This window comes from Bombina bombina, chromosome 1 (assembly GCF_027579735.1).
Source record: "Bombina bombina isolate aBomBom1 chromosome 1, aBomBom1.pri, whole genome shotgun sequence".
NCBI lineage: Eukaryota > Metazoa > Chordata > Amphibia > Anura > Bombinatoridae > Bombina > Bombina bombina.
In genome coordinates this window covers 352,362,212-352,385,152 of record NC_069499.1, presented here as the reverse complement: position 1 = coordinate 352,385,152, position 22,941 = coordinate 352,362,212, and the positions used below count along the sequence as shown (strand labels likewise).

General features: G+C 39.1%; 1 protein-coding gene across 4 annotated transcripts in view; it reads right to left on the bottom strand.

Moving 5' to 3' along the window:
- Positions 1-9,928: 9,928 nt before the first annotated feature.
- DNPEP (aspartyl aminopeptidase) overlaps positions 9,929-22,941 on the bottom strand; it is a 351,605-nt gene continuing 338,592 nt past the window's right edge. For all 4 annotated transcript variants that reach the window (XM_053698172.1, XM_053698174.1, XM_053698173.1 and 1 more), the window contains exons 14-15: positions 16,850-17,017; positions 9,929-12,160 (exon numbers count right to left, since the gene is read on the bottom strand). In XM_053698172.1, the coding sequence (XP_053554147.1) occupies positions 12,110-12,160; positions 16,850-17,017 (219 nt within the window). In that variant the 3' untranslated portion in view covers positions 9,929-12,109. The remainder of the gene's footprint in view (positions 12,161-16,849; positions 17,018-22,941) is intronic.

Here is a 22,941-nt window from a genome sequence, read left to right as displayed (position 1 = left end):
TAGGGCGTGTTTTAATTTTGGGGGGCTTTTTTATTTTCATATGGATTAGGTATTATTTTTTTAAATTTGGTTATTTTAGTTTTTTATTTTCTGTAATCTTAGATTTTTGATTTTCTGTAATTGTAGCTTAAAGGGACAGTCTACACCAGAATTTTGATTAGACTATCCCTTTAATTTAAACTTAGTTTATTTTTAAAGTAGTGTTAGGTTTTTTTAATGAGTATTTTTTAAATTAGGTAATTTGGGTTCATTTAGGGGGTGTTAGGTTCGGTTCATTGCGTTGTGGGCTTTGGCGGTTTAAGGGTTAATATTTGAATAGGTTTATTGTGTTGTGGGTTAATGGCGGATTAGGGGTTAATAGTTTAATTAGGTTTATTGCGTTGTGGGGGGGTTGTCGGTTTAGGGGTTAATACTTTTATTACTTGCGGTGTGGGTTGATGGTGGATATAGGGGTTAATACACTTTATTACTTATTGCGGTGGGGGATTGCAGTTGACAGGTAGATAGATATTGCGCATGCGTTAGGTGTTAGTTTATTTTTGCAGGCATTTTCAGGAGTTACGGTGCTCCCATACTTAGCGCAAGGCCTGCTACGGCTGCCTTTTATGGCGAGGTGAAAATGGAGTAAGATTTCTCCATTTTTGCCACGTAAGTTCTTGCGCTGAATATTGGATACTGATTTGTGACGCGCTCCCATGTTAGCTTATGGGAGTAAAAATTGCGGGCGACGGGTGAAATATACGTGCCGCATTTATATGCGGCACTGTATATAGGATACCAAACCCGCGCAAAAACCGGCGTCGCTGGCTTTTGCGGTCGACGCCGCATATGTGATCAAGCCCCTTCTCTGTACTTTTCCATTATCTCTACCTTCCAGAGTAGTTATATATATATATATAATCAGCTCAAATCCGTATCTATCTACTGGTGGGGTTGGGGGGGGGGGAATTTTTATTTATTTAACAGAGACGGTGTTTTTACATATTTCAAAAGGTAAACATCTTATCTTCAGCAGATTCTTGAACAGTGTAATAAAGATAACACAAAGGGAAAAAAAACAGTTGCTCAATTACTAAAAAAACCCAAAAAACAATATATTCAAAATGGCAAATTTATACATCCCCATAATGTTTTTTTACAATTCTTCTTCAATCATATAGACTATGTTCTGATACATCTTCTCTGTACTTCCCCATTATCTCTACCATCAAGAATAACAAAACAAATCCCTCTCTATCTACTAGAGGGGTTGGGGGGAAACAAAAAAAACATTCTACTATTCCCTCCCCTCTCCCTCTCAAAATACAAATGTTCACTTCTACTATCGTCCAGACAACTACACTTTCGCCTAAGTCTGTCCTCTAGTACTAATTCTGAATGTGCACACGGTTTTAATATTTGTTTTTGTACCCCTGATCAAGTGCCTTAATATATATCTGCCACTTATTGAGAAAGCCCATCAATCTATTTAGCGTGATTCCCATTTATATCTACCCTAGATGGGTGTTTGTACCATCCCTTGATTATCTGTATTGGCATTGCCTATAAAATAATAATATGAGGAATTTTTCTAAGATTGCAAACACAAAAGGAAATACACTTTATGGCTGAAAGTATGTAGACACCTGACCATCACACCTATATGAGCTTGTTGGGCATCTTATGCCAAAACTATGGTCATTAATATGGAACTGGCTCCCCCTTTACAGCCATAACAGCCACAGCTCTTCTGGGAAGGCTTTTCACAAGATTTTGGAGTGTGTCTGTGGGAATTTGTGCCCATTTAGCCAAAAGAGCATTTGTCAGGTCAGGCAGTGATGTTAGACAAGAAAGTCTGGCAATCGGCATTCCAGTTTATCCTCCAGTGGGGTCGAGGTCAGGGCTCTATGCAGGCCACTTGAGTTTCTCCACAACAAATTCATCAAATCATGTGTTCATGCCAACGCTTTGTGGTTTTGTGCACAAGGCCATGGACATGCTGGAACAGGAAAGGGCCTCCTCCAAACTGTAGTTACAAAGTAAGTTGGAAGGACCCAGTTGTCAAAAATGACTTGGTATCCTGTAGCATTAAAGGGATAGAAAGGTCAAAAATTAAATCTGTATGGGTGCATTCCACTTTTAAATTTAAGCATTTGTTCAAAATACTTTCATCAGCAAAAATGCTTCTAGTAACATGTATTACTTTTTATCAGCGGCATACACTCATATGTCATATATATGAGGGTCCATGCACCAGTATTCAGACACCATGCCTGCTCAGAGAGCTATCCGTGGTATGTATTGTTTCTGAAGACCTAATTTGTGTCATACAAGCCACCGCTGACTCTCTGAGAAGGTGTGGTGTTTGAATACTGGTGCAGGGCCCTCACAGGATATTTGCCACTAAAAACAGTAATAATTACTAGAAGCGTTTTTGCTAATGGAAGTATATTGCAACAATGCTTATATTTCAAATTGAAATGCCCCCACGCACACTTTAGATTCTATCCCTTTAAGATAACCTTTCACTGAAACTAAGAGCCTAGCTCAATCCCTGAAAGACAGCTCCAGACCATTATCCCTTTTTTCAACAAACTTTACAGTAGGAACTATGCATTCTGCTAGGTAGCATTCTCCTGGCATCTGCTACAACAATATTCTTCCATCAGACTGCCAGATAGTAAAGTGTGATTCATGTTTCCACTGCTCCAGAATCCAGTACCAGCATGCTTTACACCACTCATTACTTGGCATTGTGCACGGTGATGTGAGGCCTGTGTTCAGCTGCTAGGTTATGGAAACCCATTTGTGAAGTTCCCTAAGCACAATTCATGCAAGAGATGATAGGCAATTTTTACGCTCTGCGTGCTTCAGCACTCAGCAGCCCCACTTCACAATAATAGCATTATTAGTTGACCAGGACAGATCTAGTAGGGCAGAAATTTCACAAACTGACTTGTGGCAAAAGTGGCATCCTATAACAATGCCACATTTAAAGTCAATGAGCTCTTCAGTACAATGCATTGTACTGCCAATGTTTGTCTCTGGAGATTTCATGGTTATGTGCTGGATTTTATGCACCTGTTATCAATGGCTCCTGTACTCATAAATTAGTAGGGGTGTCCACACACTTGTGGCCATATAATGTATATATTTGTGTGTGTATATACTTTATAAATCCACCTCAGGATGGAGTTAACTGTCCCACTTATGTTCATAAACAAAAAACGGAAAATTAAGTCACGTAATCATCACTGTGATCATATGACTCAAACAGCCTTCATTGGCTCCTGGGGCATTTCCTGCATTGCTAGGCACATCCCCCAGTTGGATCTACCGAAGTCTTTATATGGAAAGGAGCAGTATGCTGCAAAAGTTAGGTCCGTCCTAAGGGCGTTAAAGCCCAGCACTTTTAGAATGGCATGGAACGTCCTAACAGCGTCAAGGGGTTAAACATACACACACAAATATATACAATATATACTAACAGTTTTGCAAATGTAAAGAAAATGTAAAGAAAAAGTCATTGCAATATTTCACAAGTTTTGTGATATTTATGGGATTATATGACCCATCAATTAAAGAGGAGTTTTATATTCAGAACCCCCAATTTTTTTCCAATAACCTAATAAAAAGAGGCTTGTGTTATCCATTATTTGACAGCGGAGTCCATTCTGTTTTAAATGTGGGGTCTAAGATTTGATTGAGTAAGAGACACAGAGTCAGGTAGACCCTACCATTTTGCAATTTTCAAACAGACCATAGGATATTTAAAGCATCATAAGACAAAAATATTTTAAAAAGGAAATCATCCTATTTAAAGGGATATTAAACAGTGCTCCTATAGTAAAAACAAATATGTTAAATCAAAGTAAACATAAAATGAAACAGATTGTGTAAAAACAGCAAATAACTTACTTGTTTTCTTTGCAAAATTAACAACTAAACTAAACAAGTTGTCTAATCTGAAACAGCTCTCATTTAAAATCAGCCTATCTTTGGTGGGCTTTCCTGCCATGAACATATATAGCATGCAATTTAAAAACAAAACAAAATAACTTTCCAATATACTACCATTATTAAAATGTGCACATTCTTTTTATATGCACGCTTTCTGAGACTCCAGCTCCTACTAAGCATGTGCACCCATAGAATATATATGTATATGCAGTATATATGTGTATGCATTTTGTGATTGGCTAATAGCTGTGTCCATCCATCACAAGTGGTCCAAGAAAGGCTATTTTTTCCAGTGATTAACATTAAGTATTGGTATTGGAAACCACCAGTTTTTACTTGGTTTAACCATGGCAGCCATCTTTGCGTCATGATGCATGACAAATTTTGATTAAACAGATTTTTACAGAAACCTCGATATCTCAGCTCAGGATGGTCCTATCTCCTTGGAACAAAAACTGATGTCTAGCGCACTTTACGAGGTATATGTTTATATGTACATATTGTGCACATTTTTTTTCCAAAGACAGAACATACTGTAGATCCTAACGTAATGATCAAGATTCCACTTTTAGGGTCACTTTCTAATGGGAAGGGTTTGGGTCTCAGTCCTACATTTTTTATGGGGTACTTAGGCAACTATAGTGTGCATGAAGAACACTTTAGAATTAAGATTTCTCTTAATTTTGTATGAGGGTGAGAAAGTGCAATTTTTTTTAACAATTACCCTCACTTTCGGGTTGATTATCTCTGGTGGGGATCAGATAAGAACCTGCATTTTTTTTTTACCGATAAAAGACCTCTATGGTAGCATCCTACTGTAAAAGTTTTGAGTTTGAGATTCCACTGGTTACATAGCTAGGTGTAGTAGATATCTGTGGAAAAGTCTACCTTATTAATGCATTTTGAGAAATGAGCAGATGTAATTTAAGCATAACAAATTAACAGTATTTTAAAGTAATTATGCTTATGATTGACACCACAAGTTCAAGCTACACGTTTGATCTCTTGTAAATGTTGTGGGAGCATCTGGTGGCAATAGTCAACTTGACAGGTGTCAGTTTTCTGAGTATATTGCTCATAGGAAACCACACATTCTCCTCAGCAGATATCTTGAATGATGTTCTTGGTCCAGGAGGGTCGAAGAATTTTACAAAAACATCACAGTATTCCTCAATCAAGCCTAACCACCACTGGTCATCATAAACTCAAATGACACAGCCATTATTCCATAGTATCAGGGGGACAGATTTGATCACTGCATGTTCTTCAAACTCTTGAAATGCAGATGTAAAGAACCCCCTGATAACACTCTCTGATACCGCCTGAAAACTGTAAACATTTCTTATGCCCGGAATTCTCTCACACTTATCGAACCATTCCTTGAGCATAAGTTACTTCCTCGTTTTTTATGTAGATTTCCTTTAAAAGATTCAGAAATCTTTCCTACTTTAGCTCTCAAAGCACTTTTATCTGCACCTATCTTCCTAATCTTGGATACAAGGGAAAAAGAAAAGAGCAGTGCAAACTGAGTCAACCTTCTGAAGAGAATCTTCAGGTAACACATAATCTTCACTCTGCTCCAAACGTGTCACAAACATTTTTTGGAGCAGGTGGGATACAGTGACCTACTAGGGACAAGTTTTAGAGGATAGTTCTTTTCCTTTGATATGTGCTCTAATTGAAATTCTCATAGTCCTTTTGTAATAGTTTTTTTGAGACATTCGAATTGAATAGGTACTTACAGACTGATGTAACATCTCATACTACCCTTGAACACAGTAACTAATTTTCTTATGAGCTGTAGTCACTTACTGATTTTATCATAAGAGAAACAACACCATAGCTCTGTTTATGAGACTGTTCATTTGTAAAACACCCAAGTGAACACTGTATTTCTATATTTGGATAAAATCTACTCATGCATCACTTGAATCTAACACACTTCAGCTCCTAGCGCCTAACTTACATGAATATCGCCAACACGGCAAACTGTGTCCATACACTTGCAAATTTTGGGCTTGTCAAGACATACAGACACAAGTCTTCCTGCCTCAATGTCATGTTTGTGTCTGATCATGATTAACTATTGCCATCAAATGTAGTATCATTTTAGATCTTATTGGCAACCATAAACATAATTACTGTGAAATACTGTTAATTTGTATTATTTGTTATGCTTATATTAGACCTGTTCATTTCTCAAAACCATGAACAAAGTAGGCTTTTCTCCAGATTTCTACTAGCCCTATCTCTGTAACCACTGGAATCTCAAACTCAAAACATTTTCAGCAGAATGCTACAGTAGAGGATTTATATGTGAAAAATTCAGGGTCCTATCTGGTCCCCCATTAGAAATAATCAACCAGAAAGTGAGGGGAAATGTTAAAAAAATTGCATTCTCTCGCCCCATAAGAAAAAATAAAAGGTCTCAAACCTGAAATATTCTGCATGCACACTATACTTACCTAAGTACCCCCTAAAAAAAATTAAGAATGAGAACCAACCCCTTCCCATTATAAATTGAGCCTAAAAGTGGTATTTATTTTTATCTCTAGGCCATAGTGTCAAAAGGTAAAAAAGAGTATACGTGGAATCTATATCATGGCTTAGTTATTAACATTTGTTACTATAATGTATAGCAAGGTTTTTTTTTTAAAGTCTACAAATACCTTATTTTGTTTTTTGGTTAATGTGTTTTTTTAACTGGACAGTCCTGTATTTCAGCAGGCTGTCCAGTAAAATCTCTACAAAAATACTGGGCATTTAAATGTTAAAATGTTTTAAAGTCACCTGAATGGCAACTAAATGTTAAAGGCAGCTTATTCTTCTATGCAATTCAAATATGTAAATAGAGGAATGAAATGCTCTTATATGTTATTGGCACTTAGTTCTGCTCTATTTTTGTTGCGTGTAGTCACTGGGCTAAAATATCTGCTGTATGTTTTTTTTTTACGGACAACTATGGTTGATTTTAAAAACACGGCTCTGGGTCAAATTAATGCAGTGTGTGTTTTACTGTGTGTGTGGGGCCTAAGGTAAAGCTTTGGGGAGGGGGCCACTGTGTAATACACCTACCACGTTTTCCAATCCACAAGTCTACAGGCAATCCTAACTATTGTAAGTATCTGAACCAGGGACATATTTTACAGCAGTATTCTAAGGCTGAATATAAACAGCATAACACTTATAGCAAAACATGTCTGTGAAGCACCCTGACGGCAATTACCTTTCCTTATCTCTTTCAAAACATCTTACCTTGTAATATAGTGATAGGCGACTTCCTAGCATATGAGGCTGCAGATCAGTATTTTATAAATGTTATAAATTTATGGCTACATATATTTCCAAGAAATGTCCAGTGGTACAGGGCCTGATTTAGGTAAGGTTGCAGGGTATTTATCTGTTGCTTTGCCCTATACATGCCTCTTTTGAGTTGTAGCCACCTTGTTTGTCCACCACCAGAATTTCCCAAAACACACATTTTTAGTTCCTCGTTTTCTTGGGGACACAAAAACTGTAGCACACATAGTTCATTTAGCTTTTCTCAAGGGCTGTAAAAACTAGTGCAAAGGGCCGCATTTGGCCCCTGGGCTGGCAGTTGGCCATCCATGTTGTAATACATCTATGCAACTATGGGCTAAATATGAGAACACTTGTCTGTTTGGAAAACTTAAAGGGACAGTGTACTGCAACATTTTCTCCCATGAACTCTTTTACTGTGATCTCATGAGATTTGACTTAACTCTCATGAGATTTCACTGTAAACTTCCTTACACTGAATAGGAAAATAACATGAGAGTGCACAAGGTTCAACCCTTCGGCTGTCCCGGGACAGACATACTGATATGCTGCTTAGAAGTCCTTTACAATGGGATGTGGCTACTTGGAAACTGTTGAGGTAAAATATCTTTCTTTTTTACATAGAGATGTTCAGGTGATATTTTCTAGTCAGCTTTTTACAGTTATACTGCCTCACTTTCAAGTGTTTAAACATTTGGGTATTATGGCCCTTTAAATTGTTTACAAATAGCTAATTTAACTTCATTTTGACATTTGAAATAGCTGCCTTTGCCCACAGTATCTCCATCTCTACTGAAAATTTAAATACTTGTCTGAAGAAAAACTATGTGAATTGGGCTTTTGTATCCATACAGATATAAGGATGCATGTGTGTGAATAGAAAGTGATAAAGTAAGGCAATCTTATTTCCCAGCAAGCTTAGTCCATTTTAATGGGTTAAAAACAAAACCAGCTATTCCATATTAAAAAAAAAAAAACCATAAAAGGGGCAAATTATCATACATTGTATTCTCTGCTGCTGGTATTGCAAGTTTTAATGTGAGGTTGGAGTGCATAAATCTGTAGGATGATTATGTTTGCTTATTCATTTTCTGTATCTTTACTCTCATGAACATGGATCTGCACAGGCTGGTTAAAGGGACACTGAACCCAAATTTTTTCTTTCGTTATTCAGATAGAGCATGCAATTTTAAGCAACTTTCTAATTTAATCCTATTATTTTTTTCTTCGTTCTCTTGCTATCTTTATTTAAAAAAGAAGGCATCTAAGTTTTTTGTTGTTGTTTTTTTGGTTCAGACCTCTGGATAGCACTTTTTTATTGGTGGATGAATTTACCACCAAGCAGCAAGAACAACTCAGGTTGTTCACCAAAAATGGGTCGGCATCTAAACTTACATTCTTGCATTTCAAATAAAGATACCAAGAGAATGAAGAAAATTTGATAATAGAAGTAAATTAGAAAGTTGCTTAAAATGTCATGCTCTATCTGAATCACAAAAGAAAAAAAATGTGGGTTCCGTGTCCCTTTAAGTTACACACCCTATTACACATCTGAACATCTTATTGACTGTGCTTAAAGAGACATAAAACCCAATTTTTCTTTTGCTCTTTCATGATTCAGATAGAGCATGTGATTTTAAACGTTGCAATTTAAAAAAATGGCTTTGTTCTCTTGCTAGCCTTTATGGAAATGAATGCCTAGGTAGAGTCAGGTGCTTCTGATTGGTGGCTGCACATAAATGCCTCATGTTATTGGCTCTCCCAATACATTAAACTAGTTCCCAGTGGTGTGTTACTGCTTCTTCAACAAAGGATACCAAGAAAATGAAGCAAATTAAATAATAGAAGTAAATTGGAAAGTTATTTAAAATTGTTTTCTCTATCTGAATCATGAAAGAACATTTTTTTTGTTTTATTAGGTTTAAAGTGTTGAAGATTTGAATAAATTGAATAGGGGTGGTTATGGTGTGCAAATATAGTGTGACTGTCAGTAACAGGTTCATTTTTGAGGCCTTTCCCGTGAGAACCTTCTGTGCACCTGGGCTACCTGTGAGGCATTGTATAAACGTGAAACACACAAGAATGCCCTACTTTTCTAGGGTCCACTATATTTAAAGACTTTTACAACAAAAGATACAAGTTTTACTTTTATGTTTACCTTGTAGTTGGTGCCATTTGTCAGGCAAAGTGAGAGTGTTGGAGAAGTTACGGTTACTACAGACACCCGTAAAAAATTGGCATACTTGACTTATGAGACATTTATATGTTACTCAATGATGATTGTAAGCGAGCAAATAAGTCTACGTAGATCTATTGTGGCAAACTGTCACCCACAATAGCGTAAAAGGAGGAATAGAACAGTGCGGTAGGCACACATGAGGAGGCATGGGGGTATATTTATTATAGTGCGAGTGGACATGATACAATGTAGAGTATCATGTCCGCTGCACATCGATAAATGCTGACAGCATACGCTGTCAACATTTATCATATGCTGGTGCAATTCCGCCCCCTAGCAGGGGGTGTCAATAAACCCGATCGTATTTGATCGGGTTGATTTCTGTCCGTATCCTCAGAGCATGCGGACAAGTTCTACTTCATAACTGCTGTTTCACTGCTTGATAAATCGGCCCCATGGGGTTCATTTCTGGATTATCGCTCGACCATAAAGAAAGATGCATTACAGAGATTTTCCACAAGTGATACATGGCACACAGATGTGATTTTTTATTTGGTCAAAACAACCCACAGCAGAGGCCAACATACACATTTATACAACTCATTATTACATTTATTCATGTACAAAGTGCTAGTTATAAGAAAAGGCAACTTTATTGTGTCATTGTTTTATTGTGCATCACGTACATACATGTGAGATATGTGACGTGTGAAATGTACATTGTTTTTGTCAGTGAAAGACTGGAGACCACTGAAGTTGAAAACACACCCTGAGTTTTGCACACTTAGGAACACTTACAGATTTCTAATACACACATCAATTAACCATTTTACCACTTTGTTTCTTTGTCTGGCATTGGTGCATGCATGTGCTCACAGGTACAACAATAAACAAAATAAGATGCGTCCCTCCCTCCACAAACTATTCAGAACAAAATGGATAGCATAATAACACCAATAACAACACAGATCTCATTTTGTCTGATAACATTGATAGGAGCCTACAGAACATATTCATAAGAAAACAATTCCATGAAGAATAATGCACCCTTTTTTATTAGGGCTACTGTCCACCAGGGTGAGAGTGGAAATAGAATACTAATTTGGGAGTTTGTGCATTATTCTGTATCTGTTGTGACTTATTATGCAGTTGTATACAACACATAGTTCCCCATCCTACACTGTGAATGTATCAAACATAATCCTAAAAAATGCTTAGAATATTTTACACCCTCTGCAAATTACCCATTTATTATACTAAAGACAGCTACTCTTTAAATAGGACACAGAAGTCAACTGTATGCTGGATCTGTACATCACCAGCATACTACTGTAAGCCTTTTAATGCTACACTGGTGCCACATGCACAGATGATTGTAGGTATGCTCTATGCACAGCCGACACAGCACTTAGCAATATGCCCCTTTGTTACTGCTGTGATTGGCACTGCTGACGTTGGTAGCTATATCAGTTTAATTAATTAATAAAAAAAAAATAACAGACGGAAGCAGCCTTGTTTTGTTGATGCTGTAATAGAATAGCTGCTGCTCTCTAGTAGGAGTATACTAGCAACCTTTTATGTCTGCTTTAAAGCCTAACATTTTCAGGTTGGTCAGATAAAATGGCTGACTTGAAACTAGACATCTGCTATGCTATGTACTAAGCCAAACTCTCACTGCAAGATATGTGCTAAAAAGGAAATTAATATATTGGCACATACAAGAAATAAAAACTAAACAGATTGTTATTCTATAGACCAGATTCAGAGATGCAAAGACACTTTCCAAAATGTAACAGTTCCCTTGGATAGCATAGGAGTGAAATAGATTTTATTCTTATTGTTAATACATAGTCAATCTAGGAAACTGTAGTTTCAAACTACAATTTAGTGAATGAAGCAGATTTGTTATTACTTAACTCGTCAGCATTTTAAACCCACGTTAAATTTTAATAGAAAGAATTGTACTAGAAATATCTTTCTAAAGCTGTTCAATTTCCTGTATTTTATTTTTTTCTAAACCCCCCCACAAAATTCCATAATCGGATTTACATTTATTTTTGGTAACAAATATATCACTTTGTTGCTCTGGGGGACACAGAAATATCATTCTATTGATGGATGGTAGAAGACAAGATTGGCTTCCAGAGAGACCCTTTCCAAATTGGAGGCTTGACAGACTCAGCATTGGAACAGTTATAAGAAAGCCTCCTGTGTGTGTGGTTTGTACGTATCAGATGACGTTTCATCCATATTAACAAGCTGAATTGGTATAGTAGATAATCAGACGCCTGCAGGCTGCTGAAAACAGATGCTTTTGATCTTTAACTCTTAGGTCGCTGGTGACTCATACAATTTATTGTTCAGTAAGGCTCTGAATCACTCTGAATGTGTAGATAAACAAGATAGATAGCAGGCAGAATGTCACTACTAATCTATATCTATCCATCTATCTATTTATCTATATATATATATATAGTTTAAAATTGTGCTTAATTAAGAAAAAAAAAAGGCAATGATTCTAAGTAGATAATTCCTGTCAAGCAAAAAAAAACAAAACGTAATTACGGAAAATGTATTTTATTTTGTTGATATGTTGAATTTATGCACATATTCCACTCCACAGCATATGGTAAAGCAGGATTCAGGGCAGGCGTGGTGAGTGCTGTCATCAGAATATGGTAAGTGAAAGCTTTAATCCACTAATAAGCTGCTATTCACAGCAGGGTACTGTTCAAAGAAAGCCTGCAAAGTACACAAGAGGATAGGAAAATATCACTGGAGGAATGGATTTCCCAGAAGAGAAATTAAAATAAAAGATGAACAAGCTGGGGGGAAAAAAAAAGCTGGGGAGATGACAAAGTTTGGTTCTTTGGAAAAAATACATTATTAAGGTAACAGCAGATAGAAAGCTGTAAGTTGACAATGTGCGGCTATTATACCGGAACAATATAATATGGAAGCACTCTAGAGACAGAAATAAACTACATGGGGATAGCTGAGTTGGAGATGCAGGCAAATGAGAGGACCAGAGAAAAGGTTTATACCCAAGAGATAGGAATGATGAGTAGGGGAAGTGGGGGTGGGCTCATGTAACCATGGTTACAAGTTTATAATCTTATAGGCTAATATCTGTTTTTGCTCATTAGCTCTGTCCTGGCTTTCACCATGGCAACCACTAGACTACCCTACCGATGTCTGCTGTTTCTATAGTAACCAACCATTGACTTCAAGGCCACTGTAGGTTGCCATGGTAGAGGCCAATAGAAAGGAAAAAAAACATACAAAATTAGATGCTTACACACATGACCCAATAAAAAACACACATGTAAAAGATATTGATACTCGATAACAAATGCACACAATCTAACAGTCTCTAGCTGTAATAATAGATGTAAAATTACAGTTCTAACATTCAGAGAAATTAATCAGTTTTGAAGGCAGGAAATACAAACTTTAATACTGAAAAGCAGAATTGTATAATCAACGCTCCCATGGAGTCTTTCAGACTCCTAAAAAAATAATAATTATATTAACAAGCAATGGGTCAAATAACAAAAACATGTAACTGTAAATAACCACCCAGCTTTCAAAATACTGTATAGTCATATAAAATAAGTTTCTTAACGAAAGGTAAATTTGACTTAATGAAATGAGAAAACTGTAAACATAATTATTTAGATATATTTGACTTTTAAGCCAGTGCTTCTTTTGTAAAAGAAAAAGGTGCTGGTACTCACTGATTATTGATTGATATATTCAGCTCAGTAACTTTGTAAATAATCTTGTCCCTTTACTTATCTCAATGTTTGATGTATTTTGCAGCCCCCTCTTGTGAAAATTAGAGTATTTACATGATGATTACAAATATTACCTGTTATGAGTTGGCAGAGGTGGGGGTACACAATACCGGTGAGTACCCCCACAAAAAAAAGCCCTGCATCTGGTTATAGCAAAGTAAAGATGCATTACCAACACAAAAAGGATAAGAAATGTAAAACAAGCAATTAGGAGGGTACAAGGGGAGATTGGAACAGCAAGTAGCATGGAAATTAGTCTAGGATAGGAGGGAGAAAGTCAAAAGAAGCATCTGATGTATCTGAGAAATAGAGCAATGAGAACTTTCCTTCCATATGGCAGGGAGAGTCCACGTCTTCATTCCTTACTGTTGGGATATACAACACCTGGCCACCAGGAGGAGGCAAAGACACCCCAGCCAAAGGCTTAAATATCCCTCCCACTTCCCGTATCCCCCAGTCATTCTTTGCCTTTCGTCACTATAGGAGCCCAAGATTTCTTGGAAGTCAGCTCAGTCCTGAAATAAGTCCAGACAGACTAAGAAGAACAAATAGGCATGAAGAGGTGGCCCCCGATCCGGGATCGGATCGAGTAGGGGGCAGACTGTCTCTTTTTTCAAAAGCATGGTTCCAGGATGTACAGGATCATTGGGTCCTGGAGGTTGTATCTCATGGATGCAGGATAGTATTCAAGTCTCATTAACCCAGGGGCAGATTCCTACTCTCCAGTCTGTCTACAAGACCAGAAAAAGAGGGCTACCTTCTAAGGTTGCATACAAGATCTCTCCTCTCTTTGGGGTTCTTTGGGGCTCCAAAGAAGGATGGAACTTTTTGTCCAATTCTGGACCTATAGTGCCTAAACAAGATTCTAAGTGTTCCCTCTTTCAAGATGGAGACACAAGGAACATTTTCAGTTCCTGAGGTTTGCCTTTCTGGATCAGCACTTCCATTTCATAGCTCTTCTGTTTGGCCTAGCTTCAGCTCCAAGGATATTTACGAAGGTTCTGGAGGCTCTTCTAGCCGTTGCCAGAACACAAGGTATTGCAGTAGCGCCTTACCTGGACGATATCTTGGTGCAGGCACCATCTTTTCATCTAGCGGAAGAACATTCAGAGTCCCTTCTCAATCTTCTTCGATAACATGGATGAAAGATAAACTTGGAAAAGAGTTCTCTTACTCCAAGTACAAGGGTGAATTTCCTGGGGACAATAATAGACTTCATATCCATGAGAATATTCCTCACAGATCAGAGACGTTGCAAGCCAACTACTGCATGTCTTGCCCTCCAGGCCTCCTTGAGACCCTCAGTGTATGGAGGTGATCAGGCTCGTGGTGTCCTGTATGGACATCATTCCTTTTGCCAGATTCCATCTCAGACCCTTACAACTATGCAAGCTGAGACAATTGAACGGCGACCATTTAGATCTGTTCCCAACAGATTGTGCTGGACAACCTGTCGAGAGACTCGCTCTCTTGGTGGCTCTGTCCATATAATCTGTCCCAAGGCACGTGCTTCTTGAGACCGTCCTGGGAGATTGTGACTACGGACGCAAGCCTTTCCGACTGGGGAGCCTTTTGGGGTGCCAAGAAGGCACAAGGACTATGGATTCAGGAGGAGTCCTCCCTTCCGATCAATATATTGGAACTCCGGGCAATCTTCAATGCTTTGGGTTCGTCCAAGTTTATCAGATTCCAAATCAGACAATATAACCTTGGTTGCCTACATCGACCATCAGGGGGGAAACGAGAAGTTCTCTGGCGATGAGAGAAGTATCTCAGATACTAGAATGGGCGGAGACTCACAGATGTATGCCATCGGCGATCCACATTCGACAGGTGTGGACAACTGGGAAGCGGATTTCCTCAGCAGGCAATCCTTTCACCCAGGGGAATGGTCTCTCCAACCGAGGCGTTTGCAGAGATATGCAGCTGGTGGGGGACGCCGGAAATATATATCATGGCACCACACCTCAATACCAAGCTACCCAGGTATGGGTCGAGGGATCCTCAGGCGGAATTGATAGATGCCCTATGAGTACCATGGAGGTTCAGACTCACATCTTTTTCCTCCATCACCGCTTCTCCCTTGTGCGGTGGCTCACATCAAGCAGGAGCAAGCATCAGTGATACCGATTGCTCCATCGTGGCCGCAAAGGACGTGGTTTGCGGATCTGGTGGGGATGTCCTCATCTCCTCAGTGTAGGTTACCTTGTTGCAGAGATCTGCTGATAAGGGTCCAATGTTAGTCAAAATCTAGATTCTCTGAGGCTTCTCCAAGAGTGTTATTGACACTGGTGCAAGCTCGTTATCGGACCATAACATTAATCAAAAAATTGTTCCTTCCTTGTGTCCTAATCCTTCAGCGAGGAACGCTTGCTTCACAATCTGGATGTGGTTTGTGCCTTGAAGTTCTATCTTCAGGCTACTAAGGAATTTAGACAATCTTCCTCTTTGTTTGTCATCTATACGAGGAAGCGTAAGGGGCAGAAGGCTACCACGACTTCCCTATCTTTCTGGTTGAAGAGTGTCATCTGCTTAGCTTATGAGACAGCGGGTGACAGCCTCCTGAAAAAGATAACGGCTTATTCCACTAGAGCAGTGGCTTCCTCCTGAGCTATTAAGAACGAAGCCTCTATGGATCAGATTTGTAAGGCAGCTACCTGGTCCTCCTTACACACTTTTTCTAAATTTTACAAGTCTGATGTGTTTGAAAAGTTTTGCAGGCTGTGGTGCCCTCAGAATAGGGTCCACCTCTTTTTTGTTCCCTCTCGTTATTCATTCAGTGTCCTCTGGAGCTTGGGTATAGTTTTCCCAACAGTAAGGAATGAAGTTGTTTATGCTTACCAGATAAATTCCTTTTCTTCTGGCACCTTTATACCTTGATGTTTTTCCTACTTTTCCTTGTCCCCTTGGCAGAATGACTGGGGGATAGGGGAAGTGGGAGGGATATTTAAGCCTTTGGCTGGGGTGTCTTTGCCTCCTCCTGGTGGCCAGGTGTTGTATTTCCCAACAGTAAGGAAGGAATGAAGTGGTGGACTCTCCCTGCCAGGAAGGAAAGGAATTTATCTGGTAAGCATAAATTATGTTTTGATACAGTGAGTATGTGAGACAAACAGGGAGAGACACAGAGAGAGAGAGATCGCTTGTTAGAGAGACACAGAGAGGAAGCACAAAAGTCAATTTGGTGTGAGAACCGATTATTACTTTTTGCTGAGATGTTGCCATTTAACTATTAATTATGAAAAAAGTAGCCAGTCTAAAGCTGATACGGATGCTATGTACAGAATCGTGCTTTCTACAGAACCAGTTTAAGACTTTCCACTGGGTAATTGCTTAATTACACACACACAAACACAATTGCTTTTAAAAACTGCTAAACAATATTGTGACATGTTTTTTTAAGTATTCATTTGGAATGTATTTAGCATTATATCTCCATCATAAATTTAGAAATGCCTCATAAATCCCTTTATCAGGACAATTTATGGCAAGCCTTTCCAAGGAACTAGATTTTCCCCAATGCTTTATATATACCCAAGTCCTACTAGTAGCCGGAGACCCCCAGCTTATTATAGGGATAGATAGATAAGATAGACAAACGGATAGATAGAGTTAGTACCATGGATAGCTATTTTACCTGAAAGAGATTGGTTGTTTGCAGGACACCAGAGGTACAGCACATTTCCCGTATAGAATGCATTGCCAGCTGTGGTGAGCCCAAATCCAACACACGCAGACCTAAGTTACCAGCCAGAATTGGTCCAATGGTTGTACCACATGGTACATCATTCCTCACCATAAATTCCTGATCATCAATAAAGATTTTAGTTAATTTTTTTCTGATAAATGTAAGGATACAAACATCAAAAGAAATATAAGTTACCTTGCACATTATTGTAATTATAGTAATATAGCTTAAAAATGTTGTTTCACAATGATGGTGGTTTTGTTTAGGTTAAGAGAGGCTATGTATATGCTTTTAAACTAGCTTAAAATTGTACATGCCAAAAGCCATCTCTCTAGCTAGCAGCTTCCACTGCCCGTCCAAAGCAAAGAACGGTGGAAACCACTAACCTACAGTATATTATCTACAGGTTACTACCACCCTCTCAAGATATTACACTGTAGTGTAATTTTAAACTACTTGCACATTTACAAGATACTTTTGGTTGTTCTACAATTAATGTGCATACCACCTTTAGAAGTACCATCACTAATTAGTTCTGCACTCTCCAAACATGCTCCCAGTAAGGTCCACCTATAGTGAATGTGCATCTTAGACATACTATCTGCCATGGCTCAAACTTCTTGCATACCTAATGCTTACTATATTTAATGGCAGTCGCCTGTATTTATTTAGAACATACTTCTCCAAGAATAGTGCTACATATAAGAAATACTACATATAATTACATTTTATATATATATATATATATATATATATATATATATATATATATATATATATATATATATATATATATAAACACACAGAAAAGGTCCAGCACTCACTCACAAGCTCTCAACTAAGATAAAAAGCAGCAATGGAAGAATTAGTTACCGCATCTGGCCAAATGGGAAAAGCCCAGGTACCTCGTCAAGGTTTCTTCCAATAAACCTGGGTCCCTAACCAGCCACACAATGCAGGCTCACAATCAAACAACTGTGAAAAAAAAGCAACTGTGAAAAAATGGAGGGTGCACAGGCTTATGTAATTTCCCCAAACATATACAAAACACGGGGGTGGGGTCAGCACTCTCAGGCCGGACCGGGTACACATCCTATGACCCTGCAACATGCACAGCCCTGGGTGCAAACCAGCACTCTCAGGAAGCTGCACTGTTACCAGAGCCACAGGCAGTTAACCCCAGTCAGGCCTGGGTGCAAGGCCCAAACAGGGAAAATTACAAAAAAATATTTTAATATAAACACACAGAAAAAGTCCAGCACTCACTCACAAGCTCTCAACTAAGATAAAAAGCAGCAATGGAAGAATTAGTTACCGCATCTGGCCAAATGGGAAAAGCCCAGGTACCTCGTCAAGGTTTCTTCCAATAAACTTGGGTCCCTAACCAGCCACACAATGCAGGCTCACAATCAAACAACTGTGAAAAAAAAGCAACTGTGAAAAAATGGAGGGTGCACAGGCTTATGTAATTTCCCCAAACATATACAAAACACGGGGGTGGGGTCAGCACTCTCAGGCCGGACCGGGTACACATCCTATGACCCTGCAACATGCACAGCCCTGGGTGCAAACCAGCACTCTCAGGAAGCTGCACTGTTACCAGAGCCACAGGCAGTTAACCCCAGTCAGGCCTGGGTGCAAGGCCCAAACAGGGAAAATTACAAAAAAATATTTTAATATAAACACACAGAAAAAGTCCAGCACTCACTCACTCACAAGCTCTCAACTAAGATTTCCCTGTTTGGGCCTTGCACCCAGGCCTGACTGGGGTTAACTGCCTGTGGCTCTGGTAACAGTGCAGCTTCCTGAGAGTGCTGGTTTGCACCCAGGGCTGTGCATGTTGCAGGGTCATAGGATGTGTACCCGGTCCGGCCTGAGAGTGCTGACCCCACCCCCGTGTTTTGTATATGTTTGGGGAAATTACATAAGCCTGTGCACCCTCCATTTTTTCACAGTTGCTTTTTTTTCACAGTTGTTTGATTGTGAGCCTGCATTGTGTGGCTGGTTAGGGACCCAAGTTTATTGGAAGAAACCTTGACGAGGTACCTGGGCTTTTCCCATTTGGCCAGATGCGGTAACTAATTCTTCCATTGCTGCTTTTTATCTTAGTTGAGAGCTTGTGAGTGAGTGCTGGACTTTTTCTGTGTGTTTATATTAAAATATTTTTTTGTAATTTTCCCTGTTTGGGCCTTGCACCCAGGCCTGACTGGGGTTAACTGCCTGTGGCTCTGGTAACAGTGCAGCTTCCTGAGAGTGCTGGTTTGCACCCAGGGCTGTGCATGTTGCAGGGTCATAGGATGTGTACCCGGTCCGGCCTGAGAGTGCTGACCCCACCCCCGTGTTTTGTATATGTTTGGGGAAATTACATAAGCCTGTGCACCCTCCATTTTTTCACAGTTGCTTTTTTTTCACAGTTGTTTGATTGTGAGCCTGCATTGTGTGGCTGGTTAGGGACCCAGGTTTATTGGAAGAAACCTTGACGAGGTACCTGGGCTTTTCCCATTTGGCCAGATGCGGTAACTAATTCTTCCATTGCTGCTTTTTATCTTAGTTGAGAGCTTGTGAGTGAGTGCTGGACTTTTTCTGTGTGTTTATATTAAAATATTTTTTTGTAATTTTCCCTGTTTGGGCCTTGCACCCAGGCCTGACTGGGGTTAACTGCCTGTGGCTCTGGTAACAGTGCAGCTTCCTGAGAGTGCTGGTTTGCACCCAGGGCTGTGCATGTTGCAGGGTCATAGGATGTGTACCCGGTCCGGCCTGAGAGTGCTGACCCCACCCCCGTGTTTTGTATATGTTTGGGGAAATTACATAAGCCTGTGCACCCTCCATTTTTTCACAGTTGCTTTTTTTTCACAGTTGTTTGATTGTGAGCCTGCATTGTGTGGCTGGTTAGGGACCCAGGTTTATTGGAAGAAACCTTGACGAGGTACCTGGGCTTTTCCCATTTGGCCAGATGCGGTAACTAATTCTTCCATTGCTGCTTTTTATCTTAGTTGAGAGCTTGTGAGTGAGTGCTGGACTTTTTCTGTGTGTTTATATTAAAATATTTTTTTGTAATTTTCCCTGTTTGGGCCTTGCACCCAGGCCTGACTGGGGTTAACTGCCTGTGGCTCTGGTAACAGTGCAGCTTCCTGAGAGTGCTGGTTTGCACCCAGGGCTGTGCATGTTGCAGGGTCATAGGATGTGTACCCGGTCCGGCCTGAGAGTGCTGACCCCACCCCCGTGTTTTGTATATATATATATATATATATATATATATATATATATATATATATATATATATATATATATATATATATATATATATATATATAATCAAAGAAAGCACTCACTGGTCTTCAGATAACTTATCCAAATAAAATTGACTAATAAATTTTATTTGGATAAGTTATCTGAAGACCAGTGAGTGCTTTCTTTGATTTTGCTGATGAATTTTCCTACAGAGCACCCTGGCAGCTGATGGTATTTGGTGAGAGTGCATATACCCCTTCTTGTTTTTGGATATATATATATATATATATATACACACATACATATATACATATACATATATACACACACATATACACACACATGGCGTGCAAATTCCAGTGGTAGCCCCACACCTACTGCAAACCTAAACATATATATAGGGATAGTCCCAAATATACTGTAATAAAACAGATTACCTGTATACCTAAGCCATGCTACCTGCAATGCTAATGCCACACCCTCTGAAGAACCATGAAAACACAACCTGTATTAGTACTTCCACAAGTTCTACAACATGTAAATACCTAGTTGTCAGAGATGTCTGCACACTGCACTCCAATACAATGTTGCAGCGCTCTGGCAACCAAGGGGTTAAAATAAGCCACATTTAAGTTGGACACATGTATCCATCTGTGCCTATAATCTCCAAAAAATACTACCTGGGCTGATACATATGTTCTGCAACTAAGGAATATGACTCATAGTAGCACTTCCACACCTCATATATACTACTGTCTGTAAACGTAATGCTACATAAGCAAAGTCAGGAGGTCATACTTCCAAACTTTCTAGACGCCTGGGGTCTGCTATGTGTAGTGATACTCACATATGCCCTGCATGTTATACTCCCATTTTTGGTGCACATACCACACTATATGTAGTTGCAAATCTTGATTACTCAAGATCACTGGTTTTCAAACCTGCCTTCAGGCTCCTGTTGGGGAGGCCTGAGGACAGGATTGAAAACCAGTGCTCTAGATATACCAGCTGTGTTAACAACTAACTAAGACATACAACGTCTATCTTAATGGGTTTCCAATGACTTGTTATACCAGCTGCAGAGTATAAAAATGTATGAGACCCTGCCACTTTATGTTCATATTTGTATATGAAATAGCAGTTTTTTTTTGTTTTTTTTTTAAAAACCCCCACCCATTAAAATGGGTTGCTCTTGCAAGGAAAACAGAATTTATGCTTACCTGATAAATTACTTTCTCCAACGGTGTGTCCGGTCCACGGCGTCATCCATTACTTGTGGGAATATTCTCTTCCCCAACAGGAAATGGCAAAGAGCACAGCAAAAGCTGTCCATATAGCCCCTCCTCAGGCTCCGCCCCCCAGTCATTCGACCGACGGTTAGGAGAAAAAAAAAGGAGAAACTATAGGGTGCCGTGGTGACTGTAGTGTATAGAGAAAGACATTTTTCAAACCTGATTAAAAAACCAGGGCGGGCCGTGGACCGGACACACCGTTGGAGAAAACATAATTTATGTAAGAACTTACCTGATAAATTCATTTCTTTCATATTAGCAAGAGTCCATGAGCTAGTGACGTATGGGATATACATTCCTACCAGGAGGGGCAAAGTTTCCCAAACCTCAAAATGCCTATAAATACACCCCTCACCACACCCACAAATCAGTTTAACGAATAGCCAAGAAGTGGGGTGATAAAAAAAAAAGTGCGAAAGCATATAAAATAAGGAATTGGAATAGTTGTGCTTTATACAAAAAAATCATAACCACCACAAAAAGGGTGGGCCTCATGGACTCTTGCTAATATGAAAGAAATGAATTTATCAGGTAAGCTCTTACATAAATTATGTTTTCTTTCATGTAATTAGCAAGAGTCCATGAGCTAGTGACGTATGGGATAATGACTACCCAAGATGTGGATCTTTCCACGCAAGAGTCACTAGAGAGGGAGGGATAAAATAAAGACAGCCAATTCCTGCTGAAAATAATCCACACCCAAAATAAAGTTTAATGAAAACATAAGCAGAAGATTCAAACTGAAACCGCTGCCTGAAGTACTTTTCTACCAAAAACTGCTTCAGAAGAAGAAAACACATCAAAATGGTAGAATTTAGTAAAAGTATGCAAAGAGGACCAAGTTGCTGCTTTGCAAATCTGATCAACCGAAGCCTCATTCCTAAACGCCCAGGAAGTAGAAACTGACCTAGTAGAATGAGCTGTAATCCTTTGAGGCGGAGTTTTACCCGACTCGACATAAGCATGGTGAATTAAGGATTTCAACCAAGATGCCAAAGAAATGGCAGAAGCTTTCTGGCCTTTTCTAGAACCGGAAAAGATAACAAACTAGAAGTCTTTCGGAAAGACTTAGTAGCTTCAACATAATATTTCAAAGCTCTAACAACATCCAAAGAATGCAACGATTTCTCCTTAGAATTCTTAGGATTAGGACATAATGAAGGAACCACAATTTCTCTACTAATGTTGTTGGAATTCACAACCTTAGGTAAAAATTCAAAAGAAGTTCGCAACACCGCCTTATCCTGATGAAAAATCAGAAAAGGAGACTCACAAGAAAGAGCAGATAATTCAGAGACTCTTCTGGCAGAAGAGATGGCCAAAAGGAACAAAACTTTCCAAGAAAGTAATTTAATGTCCAATGAATGCATGGGTTCAAAAGGAGGAGCTTGAAGAGCCCCCAGAACCAAATTCAAACTCCAAGGAGGAGAAATAGACTTAATGACAGGTTTTATACGAACCAAAGCTTGTACAAAACAATGAATATCAGGAAGATTAGCAATCTTTCTGTGAAAAAGA